The 18559-nt window shown below is 40.8% G+C and overlaps 1 protein-coding gene across 7 annotated transcripts in view; it reads right to left on the bottom strand.

The window, feature by feature from the left end:
• The window catches only part of KIF21A (kinesin family member 21A), a 279203-nt gene that overhangs the window by 80865 nt on the left and 179779 nt on the right, over window positions 1-18559 (bottom strand). For all 7 annotated transcript variants that reach the window (XM_073619687.1, XM_073619690.1, XM_073619692.1 and 4 more), the window contains 2 exons: window positions 17260-17407; window positions 15644-15838 (listed from right to left, as the gene is read on the bottom strand). In XM_073619687.1, the coding sequence (XP_073475788.1) occupies window positions 15644-15838; window positions 17260-17407 (343 nt within the window). The remainder of the gene's footprint in view (window positions 1-15643; window positions 15839-17259; window positions 17408-18559) is intronic.

Here is an 18559-nt window from a genome sequence, read left to right as displayed (position 1 = left end):
ATTGCGATTTTTTTTTTTAACCAAAAATATGCAGAAGAATATATAATCAGCCTAAACTGACAAATACATTTTTTTATATTTGTTTTTTTGGATATGTATTATAGCAGAAAGTAAAAAAAATGTTTGTTTTTTTAAACCACTTCAGCCCCGGAAGAATTTACCCCCTTCCTGACCAGAGCGTTTTTTGCGATTCTGCCATGCGTCGCTTTAACTGACAATTGCGGGGTCGTGCAACGTTGTACCCAAACAAAATTGATGTCCTTTTTTTCCCACAAATAGAGCTTTCTTTTGGTGGTATTTGATTGCCTCTGTGGTTTTTATTTTTTGCGCTATAAACAAAAAAAAAGAGCAACAATTTATAAAAAAAAAAAACACAATATTTTGTACTTTTTGCTATAATAAATATCCCCTTTTTTTTAAAAAAAAAAAGCAAATTTTTTCTCAGTTTAGGGCAATATGTATTTTTCTACATATTTTTGGTAAAAAAAAAAATAAAAATAGATCGCAATAAGCGTATATTTATTGGTTTGAGCAAAAGTTATAGCGTCTACAAAATAGGGGATAGATTTATTTTTATTCTTTTACTAGTAATGGCGGCGATCTGCGATTTTTATTGTGACTGTGACATTATGGCGGACAGATCGGACAATTTTGACACATTTTTGGAACCATCAGCATTAATACAGCGATCAGTGCGATTAAATATGCATTGATTACTGTAAAAATGTCACTGGCAGTGAAGGGGTTAACTCTAGGGGGCAGTGAAGGTATTAACTGTGTTCCCTGCTAGGTGATTCTAACTGAAGGGGGAAGGGACTAACTAGAGGAAGTGACGGATCATGGTTCCTAGCTAAAAGGAACACACGATCTGTCACTCCTGTCACAACTGGGAAGTGTGTGTTTGTTCTGTATCTACTGCACACGATCACTCGTGGCGGACGGTCGCGATGACCGTCGGCCACATGCATCGGCACCCCCGCTGTGCAGCGGGCGCGCGCGCCTGCTATCCGGACCCCGCAAGCCAACGTACAGCTACAGGGTTTCGCGCAGGGGAGCCAACCTGCCGCAGTATAACTGCGGCGGCTGGACTGGAAGCAGTTAAATTGCTGGTCTTTTTTTGTTTATAGTGCAAAAAAAAAAACACAGAGGTGATCAAATACCACCAAAAGAAAGCTCTATTTGTGGGTAAAAAATTTTGTTTGGGTACACCGCGCAATTGTCAGTTAAAGCGTCGCAGTGCAGCATCACAAAAAAAGCCTGGTTATTAAGGGGGCAAATCCTTCCAGTCCTTAAGTGGTTGATGAGTAAACATTTTTTTTTTTTATTTAGATTTTTTTTTTAGATACTTGCATTTGAATCAGCTTTCAAGACCATTGCTAGGTGGTACATGCTCCGGTCTTGATTAGCTTGCAGTCACCCAAGCCTCCTCTGGCACCTCTTTTCGTGAGTGTTCCACCCTTGGTAATGTCCTCTATACATGGTGGATGTGCCCTATATGCACTCTAGGTTTTGTACAAGTCCTTAAAGTGTTACTAAACCCAGTAATATAAACATAGTTCATCCGCGCTCTCCCCTGCAGTGCTCACAGCTTATAAATCTTTTTACACTAAAATACTGAAACTATATACCTTTTTGGCTGATCTGCAAATCACGGTCATGTGTTAAACTGCAGCAACTACCCGAGTGCTGAGTGTTCAGGTAGAAGGAGATTTCTACTATAGCCTGTGTCCTCATGCTCTTATGGGAGGTGGATCATCCATGAATCAAATGTGACATCCCACCCACTGTGTTCTTTTTTAGTTACTGGGCATGGAAGAGGGGGGGGACTGTGTGATGTCAATGCCATGTGACCTGGCTAGCTTTGATCAACCAGGAAATTTTCTCTCCAGCAATAGAGACCAAACTGAGCATGTGCAGCAGGACTATCCTCACTGTGTCTTATCTGGCTTTGCCAAGAGAGACCATACAGGATCAAAGATCCTTTTTACACAATGCAGAGGATTAACCCCTTAAGTTCCACAGTGAGTATAACAAGCATGCTATTCTGCATATACGGTCAGATTTTACTGTTGTGGGTTTAGTAACACTTTAAGCTCTTACAATACTTACTAACTTTCTGTAGGGATCCCTTGTATGTCATGTTACATTTAAAACCCCAGGCCTCACGAGGTCTCAATTCAAAATTAGCAACATATATTTTACTTCTGCCAAAACAGACCATAGAAAGAGCTTGCTAACAGCAGGTTGTCAATTTTACAAATGTCTTTCGCTTCACACATACCTTTTTTAACCATGAAAAACTCACCAGCATCCTCCTTGTTACACACAAGAAATTTCAGAAGACATGGACCCTGTGGATATTTTATGCCCATCCCACTATGTCAACTGCAATCTACATATCTTTATAAGTGCTGAGGTCCTAAGGATCTGGCCAAGGTGTTCCTGATGTCCCTATCTTTTCCTTCTTCCATGTCTTTAACCTTATCACCTTTTCTGGCCCCCTTGATGTGGAGGCCTCTCAACATACTTTTCCTGCTGTAAAGTATGGTAGAAATATAATTTACATACAGTGGATATAAAAAGTCTACACACCCCTGTTAAAATGTCAGGTTTCTGTGATGTAAAAAAAAAAAATGAGACCAAGATAAATAATTTCAGAACTTTTTCCACCTTTAATGTGACCTATAAACTGTATAACTCAAATGAAACAAACAGACCGAAATCTTTTTGGGGGGGTGGGGAGTAAAAAAAAAAAACATGTGGTTGCATAAGTGTGCACACCCTTTTATAACTGGGGATGTAGCTGTGTTCAGAATTAGGCAATCACATTCAAACTCATGTTAAATAGGAGTCGGCACACACCTGCCATCATTTAAAGTGCTAATAATAATAAAAGGTGCAGCGCTAACTCAATGGGTGACCATACAGAGAAATATATAATATATAATAAACCGGAAGCAAAAAGAAATGTCCAACAGTAAATGTCCCAAAAAGACTGACATAAATCCACCAGAGGTGTGATGATAACAGCAGACAATGATGTGTGATACTGGAACCCTTCACCATAGATCGAATGGCCTCTCACCTGGTCCTAAAGATAATCAGGCAATGATACAAGATCGGCAGACAAGGAGATCTACATGACAAGGGACTCCTCCGGATGATCAGATGGCAGGTGGGTATCTTAAGCATGTAATCACAAAAGGGACAGACATAGTGCTCTCCGTATTCAAATGTTTATTGTAAAACGAATAAAATCAGACTTACATATCAGGCACTTCACAAGTGCCAGGAAACGAACATGGACACACAGTGTGTGAGCGGTGGAGCATGCGCAGTAGCAGCGGATGACGTCACGACGTCACGTTCTAGACGCGTTGCGTCCCAGTGGGCGGGGACTTCCTCAGCAGATGTCGTGACTACGTGGGCACCCGCGCTATAAGGAGGTAAGTTGTCATGGCAACACCAAAGACAACTAAGATGACGTGTACCGGAAATGGGCAGACTCCGGAAGTGTCTCCACATACATCATTCCGAGCCTATGTAGCCCAATTAAGTATAGAGAAGGCTCAAAAATACATATGAAATAGTAAAAGTATATAAAACAATCTGGTGTCAGCATGGGGGGCCCGCTTTGCTCCCAGTGTGGCTAATATCTTTATGGCCCACTGGGAGGATGAAGCTGTCTTTCTCCATCGCCCCCCCGAGCTGTTGTGCTACAGGAGATTTATTGATGATCTCATCTTGATCTGGAATGGCGAGAGATCCAGGTTGGATGAGTTCATTCAATCATTAAATAACAACTCCAGAAACATATCTCTCACATGGACCATCAGCTCTGAAAAAGTGGTGTTTTTGGATTTATCTATTAGTATCTTGCAAAATAAATTCTCTCTTACTAACTATTTTAAGCCCACCGACCGTAATTCTTATATTCCCCTGGGGAGTTGCCATCACAGTTCTTGGCTGTGTAACATCCCCAGGGGGCAATATATAAGATTGCGTCGGAATTGTACTACTGTGGAGGATTTTGTCAGCCAGTCTGAGGTCCTCACCTCGAGATTCGAACAGAAGGGGTACAATAGGGCCTTATTAGATGAAGAGGTATCTAAAATCATGTTATTAGAGAGGAATGAACTGATTGCCAATTCCTCTAAGCCCCTTGCTAATGATAGCCACAATTTCAAAATGGTGTTGGATTACAATATTCAACACCGGAAATTTGAGAAAATTATTCAAAAAAATTGGGCTATTTTGAAACAAGACAGAGTCTTAGGCCCCATACTACCTGATAGACCTCAGTTTATATACAAAAAAGCCCCTACGCTTAGGGATCGCTTGGCACCCAGTGTTCTTGACCCCCCAGTACCTACCTCAGATAAGCTTTTTTCCTTTTTGGGAGGCTTTTATGCCTGTGGTAGATGTGTCCCCTGTAAACATTCTAAGGGTAATATCAAAAAGAGGAAAAAATTCTTGGCCTCGGTTACTAACAGAGAGTATGAGATTAAACAGCTCATTACATGTGACACTATTGGGGTGGTCTACATGCTGGAGTGTAGCTGTGGTCTACAGTATGTTGGAAGAACGTCAAGACCCTTACATGTCAGGCTGGCTGAACACGTTAATAACATCAAGAAAGGTCTCAAGACCCATAGCGTGTCTAGACATTTCAAGATCTCCCACCAACAAAACCCTAAGTATTTAAAATTTTGGGGCATTGAAAGGGTTACTAAGCACTGGAGAGGGGGTAACTTCATCCGGCAGCTTAGTAAAAGAGAATCCCACTGGATCTATGAGACAGGGGTCATGCACCCCGATGGGTTAAATGTAGAATTCGATACCAACTGTTTTTTATCTGATCGATAAAGTTTTTTAGTTCTTTAGTTTTTCTTTTTTCCCTTTTCTTATTGTCTGTGTAATGAGAAAGTATTGTGACGGTAATAATGTCCTTATTTTACCATATCATGTAACAATTAGTACCATGATGGTAATAATGTTTTTATTATATTATGATGGGGAGCAGTCGGTGGCCGCGGATGACAGTTATCATGCATTTTTTTTGCATTTTTATTTTAGACATTATGGTGCTCTGATACTGCTCTTTCAAGACTTCACTTTCGGGTATGTCTTGTGCTGACACCAGATTGTTTTATATACTTTTACTATTTCATATGTATTTTTGAGCCTTCTCTATACTTAATTGGGCTACATAGGCTCGGAATGATGTATGTGGAGACACTTCCGGAGTCTGCCCATTTCCGGTACACGTCATCTTAGTTGTCTTTGGTGTTGCCATGACAACTTACCTCCTTATAGCGCGGGTGCCCACGTAGTCACGACATCTGCTGAGGAAGTCCCCGCCCACTGGGACGCAACGCGTCTAGAACGTGACGTCGTGACGTCATCCGCTGCTACTGCGCATGCTCCACCGCTCACACACTGTGTGTCCATGTTCGTTTCCTGGCACTTGTGAAGTGCCTGATATGTAAGTCTGATTTTATTCGTTTTACAATAAACATTTGAATACGGAGAGCACTATGTCTGTCCCTTTTGTGATTACATGCTTAAGATACCCACCTGCCATCTGATCATCCGGAGGAGTCCCTTGTCATGTAGATCTCCTTGTCTGCCGATCTTGTATCATTGCCTGATTATCTTTAGGACCAGGTGAGAGGCCATTCGATCTATGGTGAAGGGTTCCAGTATCACACATCATTGTCTGCTGTTATCATCACACCTCTGGTGGATTTATGTCAGTCTTTTTGGGACATTTACTGTTGGACATTTCTTTTTGCTTCCGGTTTATTATATATTATATATTTCTCTGTATGGTCACCCATTGAGTTAGCGCTGCACCTTTTATTATTATTTGTCTAGAGGGATTTGATCGTTTACCCTGGTGTTCAGCTGCTTCATTTTTTATTTACATTTTTATTTTGTGACATACGTGCGCTGATATACTTTTATATTTATATCATTTAAAGTGCCTCTGATTAACCTCAAATAAAGTTCAGCTGTTCTAGTAGGTCTTTCCTGACATTTTCTTAGTCGCATCCTACAGCAAAAGCCATGGTCCAAAGAGAGCTTCCAAAAGCATCAGAGGGATCTCATTGTTAAAAGGTATCAGTCAGGTGTGGCAAGACGGAAGCCTTTTCTTAAGAAAAACATCCAAGCCCGGCTAAATTTTGCAAAAAACACATCCAAAGTCTTCCAAAAGCATGCGGGAAAATGTGTTGTGGTCCGATGAACCCAAGGTTGAACTTTTTGACTAAATTCCATAAGATATATTTGGTGCAAAAACAACACTGCATATCACCAAAAGAACATCATACCAACAGTGAAGCATAGTGGTGGCAGAATCATGATTTGGGGCTGTTTTTCTTCAGCTGGAACAGGGGCCTTAGTCAAGGTAGGAGGGAATTATAAACAGGTCCAAATACCAGTGAAGATTGGCACAAAACCTTCAGGCTTCTGCTAGAAAGCTGAATATGAAGAGGAAATTCATATTTCACCATGACAACAACCCAAAGCATACATCCAAATCAACAAAAGGAAGAAGGTTAAAGTTTTGGAACCGCCCAGCCAGAGCCCAGACCTGAATCTGATTGAAAATCTGTGGAGTGACCTGAAGAGGGCTGTGCACAGGAGATGCCGCAATCTGACAGATTTGGAGTGTTTTTGCAAAGAAGAGTGGGCAAATATTGCCAAGTCAAGATGTGCCATGCTGATAGACTCATACCCAAGTGTGGTAATAAAATCAAAAGGTGCTTCAACAAAGTATTAGTTTAAGGGTGTGCACACTTATGCAACCATATTATTTTAGTTTTTTTAGTTTTACTTCCCTCCACCTAAAATAATTCAGTTTGTTGTTCAACTGAGTTGTACAGTTTATAGGTCATATTAAAGGTGGAAAAATTACTGAAATGATTTATCTTTGTCTCATTTTTTTACATCACAGAAACCTGACATTTTAACAGGGGTGTGTAGACTTTTTATATCTACTGTAGATTGCAAAAGAGCTCTCTGACCTGAAATTGATGCTCAGTCCGCACTTTTATGAACAATGGCAATTATTTTTAAGTTATGTTAGTTTACAGTCTGCAATATTCACCGGTCAGTTATCTGAGCGCACTTTATTTTATTGACATTTTGGTATTTGCTAACGCATTGTTTTTGATTCTGTAGTGGATACGCCTTTGTAAAGGGTAAAAAAAAACAAGAAAAAAATGGCACAATGATCAGTGATATAACAACAGCTATCTCACTGGAGAAATGATAAATTCCTAAAAATTTGCCTTTCCTGGATAACTTACTCACAACCTAAACAGAGAATCTTGAATATATGAGGACCAGAAGGTTGGCTAACCCCCGGGGATAGGCAATTCTTTATTCTATCAGAGCCCCCTTTCCCCTCACTCACACATCTTACTGGATAGTTTGTTTTTCTAAATCCCTCTTCTGTTTTGTGTTCTCCTATCATTCCTTACAAGTAATGCAGATACAATCAATTATAATATAATACCAAAGTTACTTGGCTCCCTTTTAGGGCTAACCCAGTCCCATCATGTTAAACCTGTAAAGCGGTATCAAAATCCACATTAGCATATGTTATAGCTTACATAACTGAGACCCCATTAGATATCCTAAGCAATACTGCTAACTTCATTCTTTAGGTCCCACTCAAAGTGGAACATTAGTCAGAAAATTAAGTCCTGATAGATCACTTCAGGCTGGCCCCTTTTTCTGGTATATCTATGTAATCTCGCCCTGCTCTGCACTCCCTGATCCTTGCCACTATTTCTAAATTCAGAATCACTAGAGGCCAATCATCTGACAGCTTTAACCACTTTAAGACCGGGCCTCTTTTTCAGACTGTGTTTACAAGTTAAAAACATGTTTTTTTGCTAGAAAATGACTTAGAACCTCCAAACATTTTACATTTTTTTCTAACAACCTAGAGAATAAAATGGCGGTCATTGCAATACTTTTTGTCACACCGTATTTGCGCAGCGGTCTTACAAGTGCACTCTTTTGAATAAAAAAAATAAGACAACAGTAATGTTAGCCCAATTTTTTTTTATACTGTGAAAGATAATGTTACGCCGCGTAAATTGATACCCAACATGTCACGCTTCAAAACTGCGCCCGCTCGTGGAATGGCGTCAAACTTTTACCCTTAAAAATCTCCATAGGGGACGTTTAAAAAATTCTAAAGGTGGCATGTTTTAAGTTAGAGGAGGTCTAGGGCTAGAATTATTGCAGTCGCTCTAACGATCGCGGCAATACCTCACATGTGTGGTTTGACCACCGTTTTCATATGCGGGAGCTACTCACGTATGCGTTCGCTTCTGCACGCAAGCTCGTCGGGACGGGACACGTTAAAAAATGTTTTATTTTTTTTCCTTATTTATTTTTACACTTTTTTTTTTTTTTTTTTTTTTTAATTTGGGTTACTTATATTACTATTACAAGGAATGTAAACATCGCATAGAAAAAAGCATAACAGGTCCTCTTAAATATGAGATCTGGGGTCAAAAAGACCTCAGATCTCATATTTAGACTAAAATGCAATAAAAGGAAAGAAAAAAAAAAAAATGTTGTTGTCACGGAACGTCCCACACTCCGCTTGAGTGCTTCCGTCATATACCACTTCCTGCCAGTCTGTATACAGATATCAGATATTCCAACCTCTCTGAGCACAAACAAGGCGACACTTGCTTCACTGCTAACATGGACTGTTTATTATGAATCAAAGTTACAAGACTTTATATGCCGTTGGAACCTCCTCTAACAATACAACTGTAACTTAATTAACATGAGCTAATTATCTAATCCTTTATACAGCCTAGGTGACTGAGACATGACCTTTCGCCCAGACTTGTGGTCACCGAGCTTCATACAGTTAATTAACACAATAGCAGTCGTCCCGTCTCCTACATTGTATAGAGGACAATGTCATTAGCTCATTCAATTAACACAAACACAGGTTGACGACACCAGCATCTCCCCACAGGATGTGTCCCAACAGAATGAATCCATTGAAAATCCAGGGCCCATAATCAAAAGGCAACAGGCCCGCACACAGTCCTCTCCAACAGCCTCTGTCCCGGCTAGGCCCGTGACATTTCTCCCCTTTCGGCAGGAGACTAACACAGGAGGAGACCCCAGACGGGTTGACTCCGAAGTTAGTCCATAGTTCCAGTCCTCTACTGCCTGTACCCACACAGTACCCCAAACAAATTGTTCCAAACAGAGTATTACTCACCCAGCCAACCTCTGCCTCTCTCAGAGAACATATCCGCCGCTGGGGAGAGGCCTGGACTGGCTCTTCTCCCTGGAATCCTTTCTGCCGCTGGAGAGAAGACAGGGTGTCTGGGCTCACTCTGTCATGCTGTTGGGGATTGGGGCCCACTGCCCAGCATCCCTGGGGTATACAGGTGGAGACTGAAGTCCCATGCACCTTCACAGGAAATCCATCCTCTGTTAGTTGAGGGCAGAGTCCAGCAGTCCTCGGCCCTGTTGCCAGCCCTTCTGCTGGAAACCCCACACCATCTGTTCCGGCTAACTGTTGGAGAGGGAGGCCGACTGCCCCGCCTCCCTGGAACTCTGTAGTTGTTGCCGGTGCTGGGCAGAGGTTGGTAGCACTCTGCCCTGTTGCCAGCACTTCTGCTGGGGACTCCGCATCCTCTGCTCCGGCTAACTGTTGGGGCAGGAGGCTGGTTTCCTCCACTCCCAAACTGTGTAGCTGCCATTGGGGAGGTGAGCCGGCTGCTTCCTTTTCCATTCCCTCATCTGGCTGCTGGGACGACATGTCGATGGTACTGTCTCCCAGGTACATGGATCTTTGCTGGGGAGGAAAGCCCACTTCCTCCACCCTGGCCAACTGTTGGGGAGGAACAACACACACCTCCTCTCCCTTCTCCCCCTGTATCTGCTGCTGGGAAGTGATTGCCATCTTCTCAGCCTGAGCCTCCACAATTGCTGCAGGTGTGGGGCAGAGGTCTTGGACCCTCTGTCCGGTTGCCAGCACTTCTGCTGGGGGTTTGCCAGGTGGTTCCTCCTCTACAGAAACGTCTATTAAATCCCCAGTCTCTGGAATTGGTAAAAGTGTGGGACAGAGGTCTTGGACCCTCTGTTCAGTTACCAGATCTTCAGCTGGAGAAGTTTGTTTTAACTCCATAGATGCTGCTGGCAGAAAATCACATGTCCCCGTCAGTGTTGTGGGAGAAAGGCCGACTACCTCTTCTCTCAGGAAGGCTGAAGCCACTGTTGGTGCTGGGCAGAACACAGTGAACTTTGGCCCTGATAGCAGCTCTTCTGCTGGAGGCTCATCAGGTTGTTCTTCCTCAGCAGAAAAGTCTATCAAATCCCATGTCTCTGCAACTGATGTCTGGGGATGGAGGTTCACCATCTCCTGTCCATGGAACCCAGAAGATGTTATCAGTGCTGGGCAGAGGTTAGCAGAGCTTTGCCCTGTTGTCAGCACTTCAGCTTTGGGGATGGCAATCTCCAGATTTTCCACTGCAGATTCTCTGGCATGCTGCTGGACAGGCACATTCCTCCATCCAAGATCATCCCATGCAGAAACAGGATCATCAAGGTCAGTCAGCACTTGCTGCATCCGCCATAAGACCTCCGCCTCCATAGCTGTGGGGGCAGGTTGGCAAAGCACACTATTGCTCTGCCACATTGCCGACTCTTCAGCCAGGATTTCAGGGTTGTCAGCTGGTATTTCCTGATAGTCCCAGGCAAAGGGAGCCCAGCCCTGGCACTGAGCAATGTCTAGCAGCCGTCTGTAGGCGATCTCTAGCTCCCATTCCTGAACGGCCAGAAACTCCAAATCTTCCTGTGCCCAGTGCACTTCCGAAATGTTCAGTAGCCCTTCTCTGAAATCCATGATTTCGTCCAACCGCCGCTCCAAATCACTCCCAAAGTTAGGGTCCCCTGTCAGCTTCACAAACAACAGTCCCAAGCCGCCGTAGATTAAGCCTTCCGTTGGGCTGTCATCCGCTATCCAGGGACATGCTTGGGATACATGCCACCGGAGGGCTCTGTAGCTCTCATCCAGCTTTATCTCTGCCCAGACCAGCCTGCTTAATTCAGCTGTCTGCTTCTTGTGTGGTTTTTCTCCCAAAAACCGCACCTGCAGTCCGTACTGCGACCAGTACCTTTCCTCGATGGAGGGGAGAACTTTTCCCTGGTGTCGCTGCTCACGGGCTAGCGCTTCCTTCCAGAGTTTGCAGCGAATAGAATCACACCATCCCAGCAGGACCTGCTCCGATACTGGTCCTCTGTGCTGTATCTGCATCTCTCGCAACCTCCTTCTGAATTCCTCATCCATGGCGGCTGGTATCTGTACCTCTCCTCTCCTGCTACCTGGACCTTGGATCCAGATGGAAGTTTGGATGTCCCAGACTGCAGGAAGCTTTCCCGCTGCTTGCCACCAATGTCACGGAACGTCCCACACTCCGCTTGAGTGCTTCTGTCATATACCACTTCCTGCCAGTCTGTATACAGATATCAGATATTCCAACCTCTCTGAGCACAAACAAGGCGACACTTGCTTCACTGCTAACATGGACTGTTTATTATGAATCAAAGTTACAAGACTTTATATGCCGTTGGAACCTCCTCTAACAATACAACTGTAACTTAATTAACATGAGCTAATTATCTAATCCTTTATACAGCCTAGGTGACTGAGACATGGCCTTTCGCCCAGACTTGTGGTCACCGAGCTTCATACAGTTAATTAACACAATAGTAGTCGTCCCGTCTCCTACATTGTATAGAGGACAATGTCATTAGCTCATTCAATTAACACAAACACAGATTGACGACACCAGCATCTCCCCACAGGATGTGTCCCAACAGAATGAATCCATTGAAAATCCAGGGCCCATAATCAAAAGGCAACAGGCCCGCACACAGTCCTCTCCAACAGCCTCTGTCCCGGCTAGGCCCGTGACAGTTGTCATTTGAAAAAAGAGTTTGCAATAAGGAACTGACTGCTCAGGGCTTCAACAAATGGTGGCCTCCAGCAAGAAGAAACAGAAGCAATGCTGGAGGCAATTTACAGCACACACTAATTTTGGTAGCATAACTATTAAAGTGAAATGCATGTTCTTTTGTTAGGAAACATTAATTCTTACTAAACGGTTAAGGTTAATGTTCTAATTTAACAGGTGTATGAGAAGAAGTCTATTCTCCTAGGACAATAGCAAAAACATGCTGTGAGTGGGAAGGCTTATACTGGGCTGCTTGCAGCTTTGTTTTGCCAATGTAATATTTGTGTCACAGCACAAAATATAAATATACAGTATATATAGTATATTTATCAGCTGTGGCAATGTTTTTTTCACTCCAAAAGTGAAATAGATAACAAAATACTATTAGTTCATAGCTGCGCTAATTTAAATGAATGCATAATCCCATGTGCAAATTCATAATATATGCAAATAAATTCCCTTGTGCAAACTATATGCAAAAAATATAGAAAATCCACTTGTGCAAAATAGAATAAAATTAATCTGTGCTTCCAAATTCCAATTTTAGTGGCAAAATGCTATTCCAAACCGCTGCGAGGATATCCTCCACCATCAACTCTACTCACTCATCAGAACTCCTCCAAAACAGAGTGTCTATCCACTCCACCAGGAAAGTTTAGATCAACTGTATTACTCAACATAACCTTAACCTTTTTAACCATCCAGGGATCCTGCATTTCCTTTCTTGGTCACTCATATAATAAAAAGGTGCTATCATTGCGCAACATGTTTACTTCGTATAAAAGCATAAAATGTAAAATTAAATGCCAACTCATATTTACAAGTGCCCTCCGACCTTCACTAAGTCTACCCAGCGAACCAAATCTGTAAATATCATGCCGCTCCGTGCAGTGAAGCCGGCGTGCGTTCCAATCTCAGCTATTCTGTTCACCAAAGGCAGGAACTCTCATAACTTTTGCGTCCCTATGCCTCGACATGTTTTGCATAATCAATGCATCATCAGGAAGCTAGTGGAGCCATTTCGCTTAAGGTATTTATGCCCTTAGTTTTAGTAGATCAGCCAATCACATCTCAGCAGACCGGAAGTATTAAGACCACCATATTAGCTAAAACGGAAGTGCCTTTTCCGCCATTTTTACCAGTCCTAGCACTAATATGGTTCTGCCCTTTGTTCCGTGCTAATATAATACAAAATATCAATTCTATTGTATGTTAATTACAGAACCTGTTGTATTATAAATAATCTACATTTATTCTAAATGGACCCCTCATTTTATGATGCAGACATAGGGTAGCTGGATATACCTGTACCCAATACAAATTCCTACTCCAAGAAAATGCAATAATATTTCCTTAGAGCCCTTGCACACTGGGGCGGGGGCAGCGTCGGCGGTAAAACGCCGCTATTAATAGCGGCGTTTTACCGTCGGTATGCGGCCGCTAGCGGGGCGGTTTTACCCCCCCGCTAGCGGCCGAGAAAGGGTTAAAAACCACTGCAAAGCGCCTCTGCAGAGGCGCATTGCCGGCGGTATAGCCGCGCCGTCCCATTGATTTCAATGGGCAGGAGCGGTATACACACCGCTCCTTCACCGCTCCGAAGATGCTGCTAGTAGGACTTTTATTACCGTCCTGCCAGCGCATCGCTCCAGTGTGCAAGCCCTCGGGGCTTTCACACAGGAATACATGCAGCGGCACTTTCGGGGCGGTTTGCAGGCGCTATTATTAGCGCAATAGCGCCTGCAAACCGCCCCAGTGTGCAAGGGCTCTTATGGTCAGAGACAATATATTTATCTACTACTTTTCGCTATCCCATATCATAATTCTAAATCTAAAACCTATTAAAAATACTTAAATAAAAATATTATCTATACTAAAGCATATTAAAATAACCATCCAAAAAGCATTTTATATCTAATTCTACAATTAATTCATACAGTGTTAAAGTATTTAAATATATGAATCCAGTAGGTTTTATTGCGTGAAACCTCTCTCCTAAGGTTAGAATTCCTCCAATTTGTGTCTTGTGTCTATTGCATATAACTTGGTACTAGGGTCCTTATTATGTTTCAACCTGAAATGATTAATTACACTAATGGTATTTGAACCCTTTCACTTTATTCTTAATATGCTCACCTATTCTAACCGTTGTCTGGTTGTCCTGGTTGCACTCCAGCACGTAGGTAACATGGGTACTATTACAAGTAATGAGTTTGTGTTATGGTATATTCTTGCTCAGTTTGGTTCAATTGGAATGTATTAATCCTTCTGTTGCCTCTTAGTGGTCCTACAAGGATTACACTTACCACATCTAAAGAATCCCTTTTCATCAAAAAAAAAGTAATCATTTGACTGGGAGGGTCTGGTATATTTTTGACAATACTAGCCCTAATCCTCTTGTGCCTGTCTATAGATAAATTTGGGCTTGCTGGTTAGTATTTTACTCAAATGTGGGTCCTTACATAGAATTGGCCAATACTTTCTTATAGTTTTTTTCCAGTTCCTTATATTCCATATTAAACCCTGTGATAAAGGCTACTTCATTGGATTTCCTAGATTGTTTAGGTTTATCAATCAGCATGGATTCTCTATTCATATTGCCTACTTTCCTTCTGGTGTGTTCCAACATATTCCTCTTGAAACCTTTATTGACAAATCTCTCTATCAATATTTCTGTTTGGGCCCAATAATCTTCCACTTGATCGCAATTCCTCTATATCCGGACGAATTGCCTTTTGGGTAATGGCTTTTTTCCATTGTGGATGGTGACAACTATTGTACGGGATGTACCTGCTCCTAGCCATATCTTTGAAATATATATGGGTATTTAATCTATTATCATTCGTAAATATCACCAAATCAAGTAATGTATACTATCTGTATGTACATTGACAATACATTTTATTCCATATTGGTTGATGTTAATTCAATAAATTCATCCAATTGTTCTCTTCTCCCGTTCCAAATAAGGACAATATCAACTATAAACCTCTCGTAGTGAAATTTGGGGCCAGTGTTTACCAAATATCTCCTCATTTTCAATCATTTAATTTTATTCTATTTTGCACAGGTGGACTTTCTATATTTTTTGTATATATATTTATTTTTTGCATATAGTTTGCACAAGGGGATTTTTTTGCATACATTATGAATTTGCACATGGGATTATGATATATGCATTAATTTAAATTAGCGCAGCTATCAACTAATAGTATTTTGTTTTGCCAATGTCCAATCTCCTGAAGGGAGCAGAACACCCCAATGTACCTGAATTACGTCATCCTTTGTCCCCTAATGTATGATTAAGAAAGCACGTTTAGTGAGATGCAAGGTAAAATCTAGGAGGGAGAAGCAAAATCACATGACTCTGGTTGAGCTAACTCACTAATATTAAAGAGTAACAAATGCTAGGAGGGGACTACATTACTGTAAGTGAAAGCATACTATTATAAAGCGACACAAGTACCCTTTATTTGTACCCACTGAAGTACAAGTATATAAAGAATATAAAAAAATCACTTGTTTACACTAAGTACACTATGATGACTTTTTAATAGTAAATTTAGTTACTTTGCTTTAAGATATTTTCCTACTAGTAAGCCCACTTTAAAAGTCTATACGGCTGTCAAAACACTTACCTTGGCTTCTTCCATCTGCATAATATTGGCTTGACATTCAGATATGTTATCATTAATGTAGTCAATATTTGCACTAAGAGATTCTATTTCTTCATTCATGTGATTGATGTTTTTGTCAGGATCTCCATTATCCTTCATAATTCGGTCTCTTTTCCTTGTTACTTTTTCTTTTCTTTTTGTAAGTTCTTCACGTTGCTGTTATGGGAAAAACAAAACATTGTTGAAAATGCACACAGCACTGCCCTTATCAAACAAATATTGTTTGCAACTTGCCAATTTGTACTGTATATCTTCCTCCACACTCAAAATACAAGATTTTTTCCAGGCATATACAGGCGCTTTCTCTACAGCTGGCCAAAATGTATGAAGAAAAATTACTAATTTGCAAAATTTTATAACAGAAACTAAGAAAAATGCATGTTTTATCAAATTTTTGGTCTTTTTTAATTTATAGCTCAAAAAATAAAAAAACAGGCCAGTGGTATCAAATACCACCAAAAGAAAGCTCTATTTGTGTGATAAAAAGGACATTTTCATATGGGTATAGGGTTGCATGACTGGGTAACTAATTCAAAATGTGAGAGCACCGAAAGCTGAAAATTGGTCTGTTAGGAAGGGGGTTTAAGTGCCCAGTGGGCAAGTGGTTAAAAGACAGAAAATATGAAAAGTTAATTTTTCAGAGTTTTCATATGCATGAAGCGGAAACTTTCAAGGGGGGAAAAAAAAACTATACCTCCTAGGATTTAAAAAGTAACTACCAGTTTATTGGAAAAAGAAACCTGCTCTAAATTGTAATGCTGAGACCGCATTTAGATCTTAGCAAATTCAAGTATGTTTCCTGATGCTCAATAGCAAGAAATTTCTATTTTAATCAGTGATGGTCATTCACTGAGGTTGAAGCTTCTCACTCGTAGCTCAAAAGCTTTGGGGAAGAGATGCATTTTTTTGGCCCTGATAGACTTCAATGGAAGTGCCGGAAAAAATTGCTTCATGCATGTTTTTTTACACAATTTCTTGCCTTCTCAAGCCTTTATAAGTCAAAAAAGTTAAAAGAAAAAACCTACAAAAAACACACATGGTCAAGTATGAAAGGGGGGCTTAAATATTTTCTATAGAACACGATGGTGATGCTTGGCTGCCAAACTGACCCTCTAACATTCTGGTCACTAACCAAAAACACATATTGAGCAAGAACATCCGATTTTTTTTATATGCATTGTTGTTGCAGATCAGTGACTGAAAGTACTGAAACCAGTGCATCGGCATAACTGCATTTTAGAAGGAGAAAATGCAGTTCCTATTTTTCTTATACAATGACTTTAAGGTTTCTAGCCTGCCATATCAAAAACACCTTTCAGAACATAAACAGCTGTGCAAGAATTAGAAGAGTGGTAAAAGGGGTAAAAGGGGTAAAAGGGATCCCCACTGTTGCTACCTGTAAATAAAGGAATCAGCATTCCACTTTATCTGTGAAATAGCTACTTATATGGGTAAAAGGGCATCATGGGGACTCCTACTTTATAGTTCAAAATTATGAAATGAAAATTCTATTTTATGCTCTGTATTATTTCACTCTCATTACTATGTGCCAGCAATTCTAAATGGAAATATTTTACCTTCAGTAGTCGGTTCATGTCAGTTTCCATATTGGAGATGGTCATCCGCTGCATCACTATGTCTGTGATCCTTCGCTCCAGTGACTGCCACTTCTGTTTGGCTGCCTTTGAAGTGTAAATGCTTGATCCCTTTCTTTGATGTTTCCTTCTGAGAATAAAATCAGCGTGTAGGGTCATTTATAAGATTTGTTGTATTAGAAAAAAAAAAAAAAAGACATACACAGAGAGATATATATATAAAAAACAAATTCTGTACTATGCAGTACATGTTAATTAAGTTTTACTTACTGTAATTCTCTAGACAGCTGTGATATTGCTATGCATCCTCCCACACCTACTGTTCTCAGCTGGGGATCGTGAACATTTTGCAATGACTACTGTACGTTCATTAAAATGATAAATCTGCACTTAGCAGAGTGTAGTTAAAAATAAAATAGCCTTCCTTCTAACATGGGTAATGAGGCTGTTTCTACCATTGCATAGAACTTGGCAAAAGCTGTTACAGATGAATACAATTCTATATGCTTTAAAACTTTTTTTTTTTTTTTCTTATGGAAATAAAATCTAGAGTCATAAGAAGTGATGGTAATGACCGTTAGTGTGTTTTTTTCAAAGTTATTAGCACAAATGCAGAAGTCTAGGTACTGTTTAAGTGAAATGTGTCAAATTTGTAGCTACATCAAGTAACTGTCAGCTCCTAACACATCTCGGCTTATATATACACAGTCTTTGAATCAAACAATTTTATGGCTGCTCTTTCCATAAGAAATGGAAGTACTGTTTTTCACTGTAATCACATTAAATACAGCAATTTCCAAACCAAAAAGAAAACAAGCAAATATTAAGAGGGCATATGCTGAGGACAGCTTTGAACTCAGAAAGACATTAAATTACTTGGAAAGTAATGTAAACGGTTGATACCATGACCTTAAAGAAACCTTTTAATTTATGCAAAGAGGGGTAGATATGATCTGCTAGCAGATGTGTGGTTTGTATAGCTGAAATCGTATTATAAAGCGGCTTAAAAGAAGTGCTACTAAGCTCTGATTACCCCCACTCGCTCGAATAAGCTCCCCTATAATATAAAATGGGAATCTGATGTAGATGACACTCATGACTATTTAAAGTGAACAAAACCACTTGACTGCAGTCAAGTGCTCAACATCCTAGCCCAAGAAAGTTGTAAACCCAAGCTTGTCAGAGTTCAGAAAAAGAGGGCTGAGAGCTGACATTACACCCTGCATAACTCAGCAAAGAGAGATCTGAGAGCTAATTGGAGGGAAGAGACACATCCCTTAAC

This window comes from Aquarana catesbeiana, linkage group LG03 (assembly GCF_042186555.1).
Source record: "Aquarana catesbeiana isolate 2022-GZ linkage group LG03, ASM4218655v1, whole genome shotgun sequence".
NCBI lineage: Eukaryota > Metazoa > Chordata > Amphibia > Anura > Ranidae > Aquarana > Aquarana catesbeiana.
This window is presented reverse-complemented; position numbering and strand designations above follow the sequence as displayed.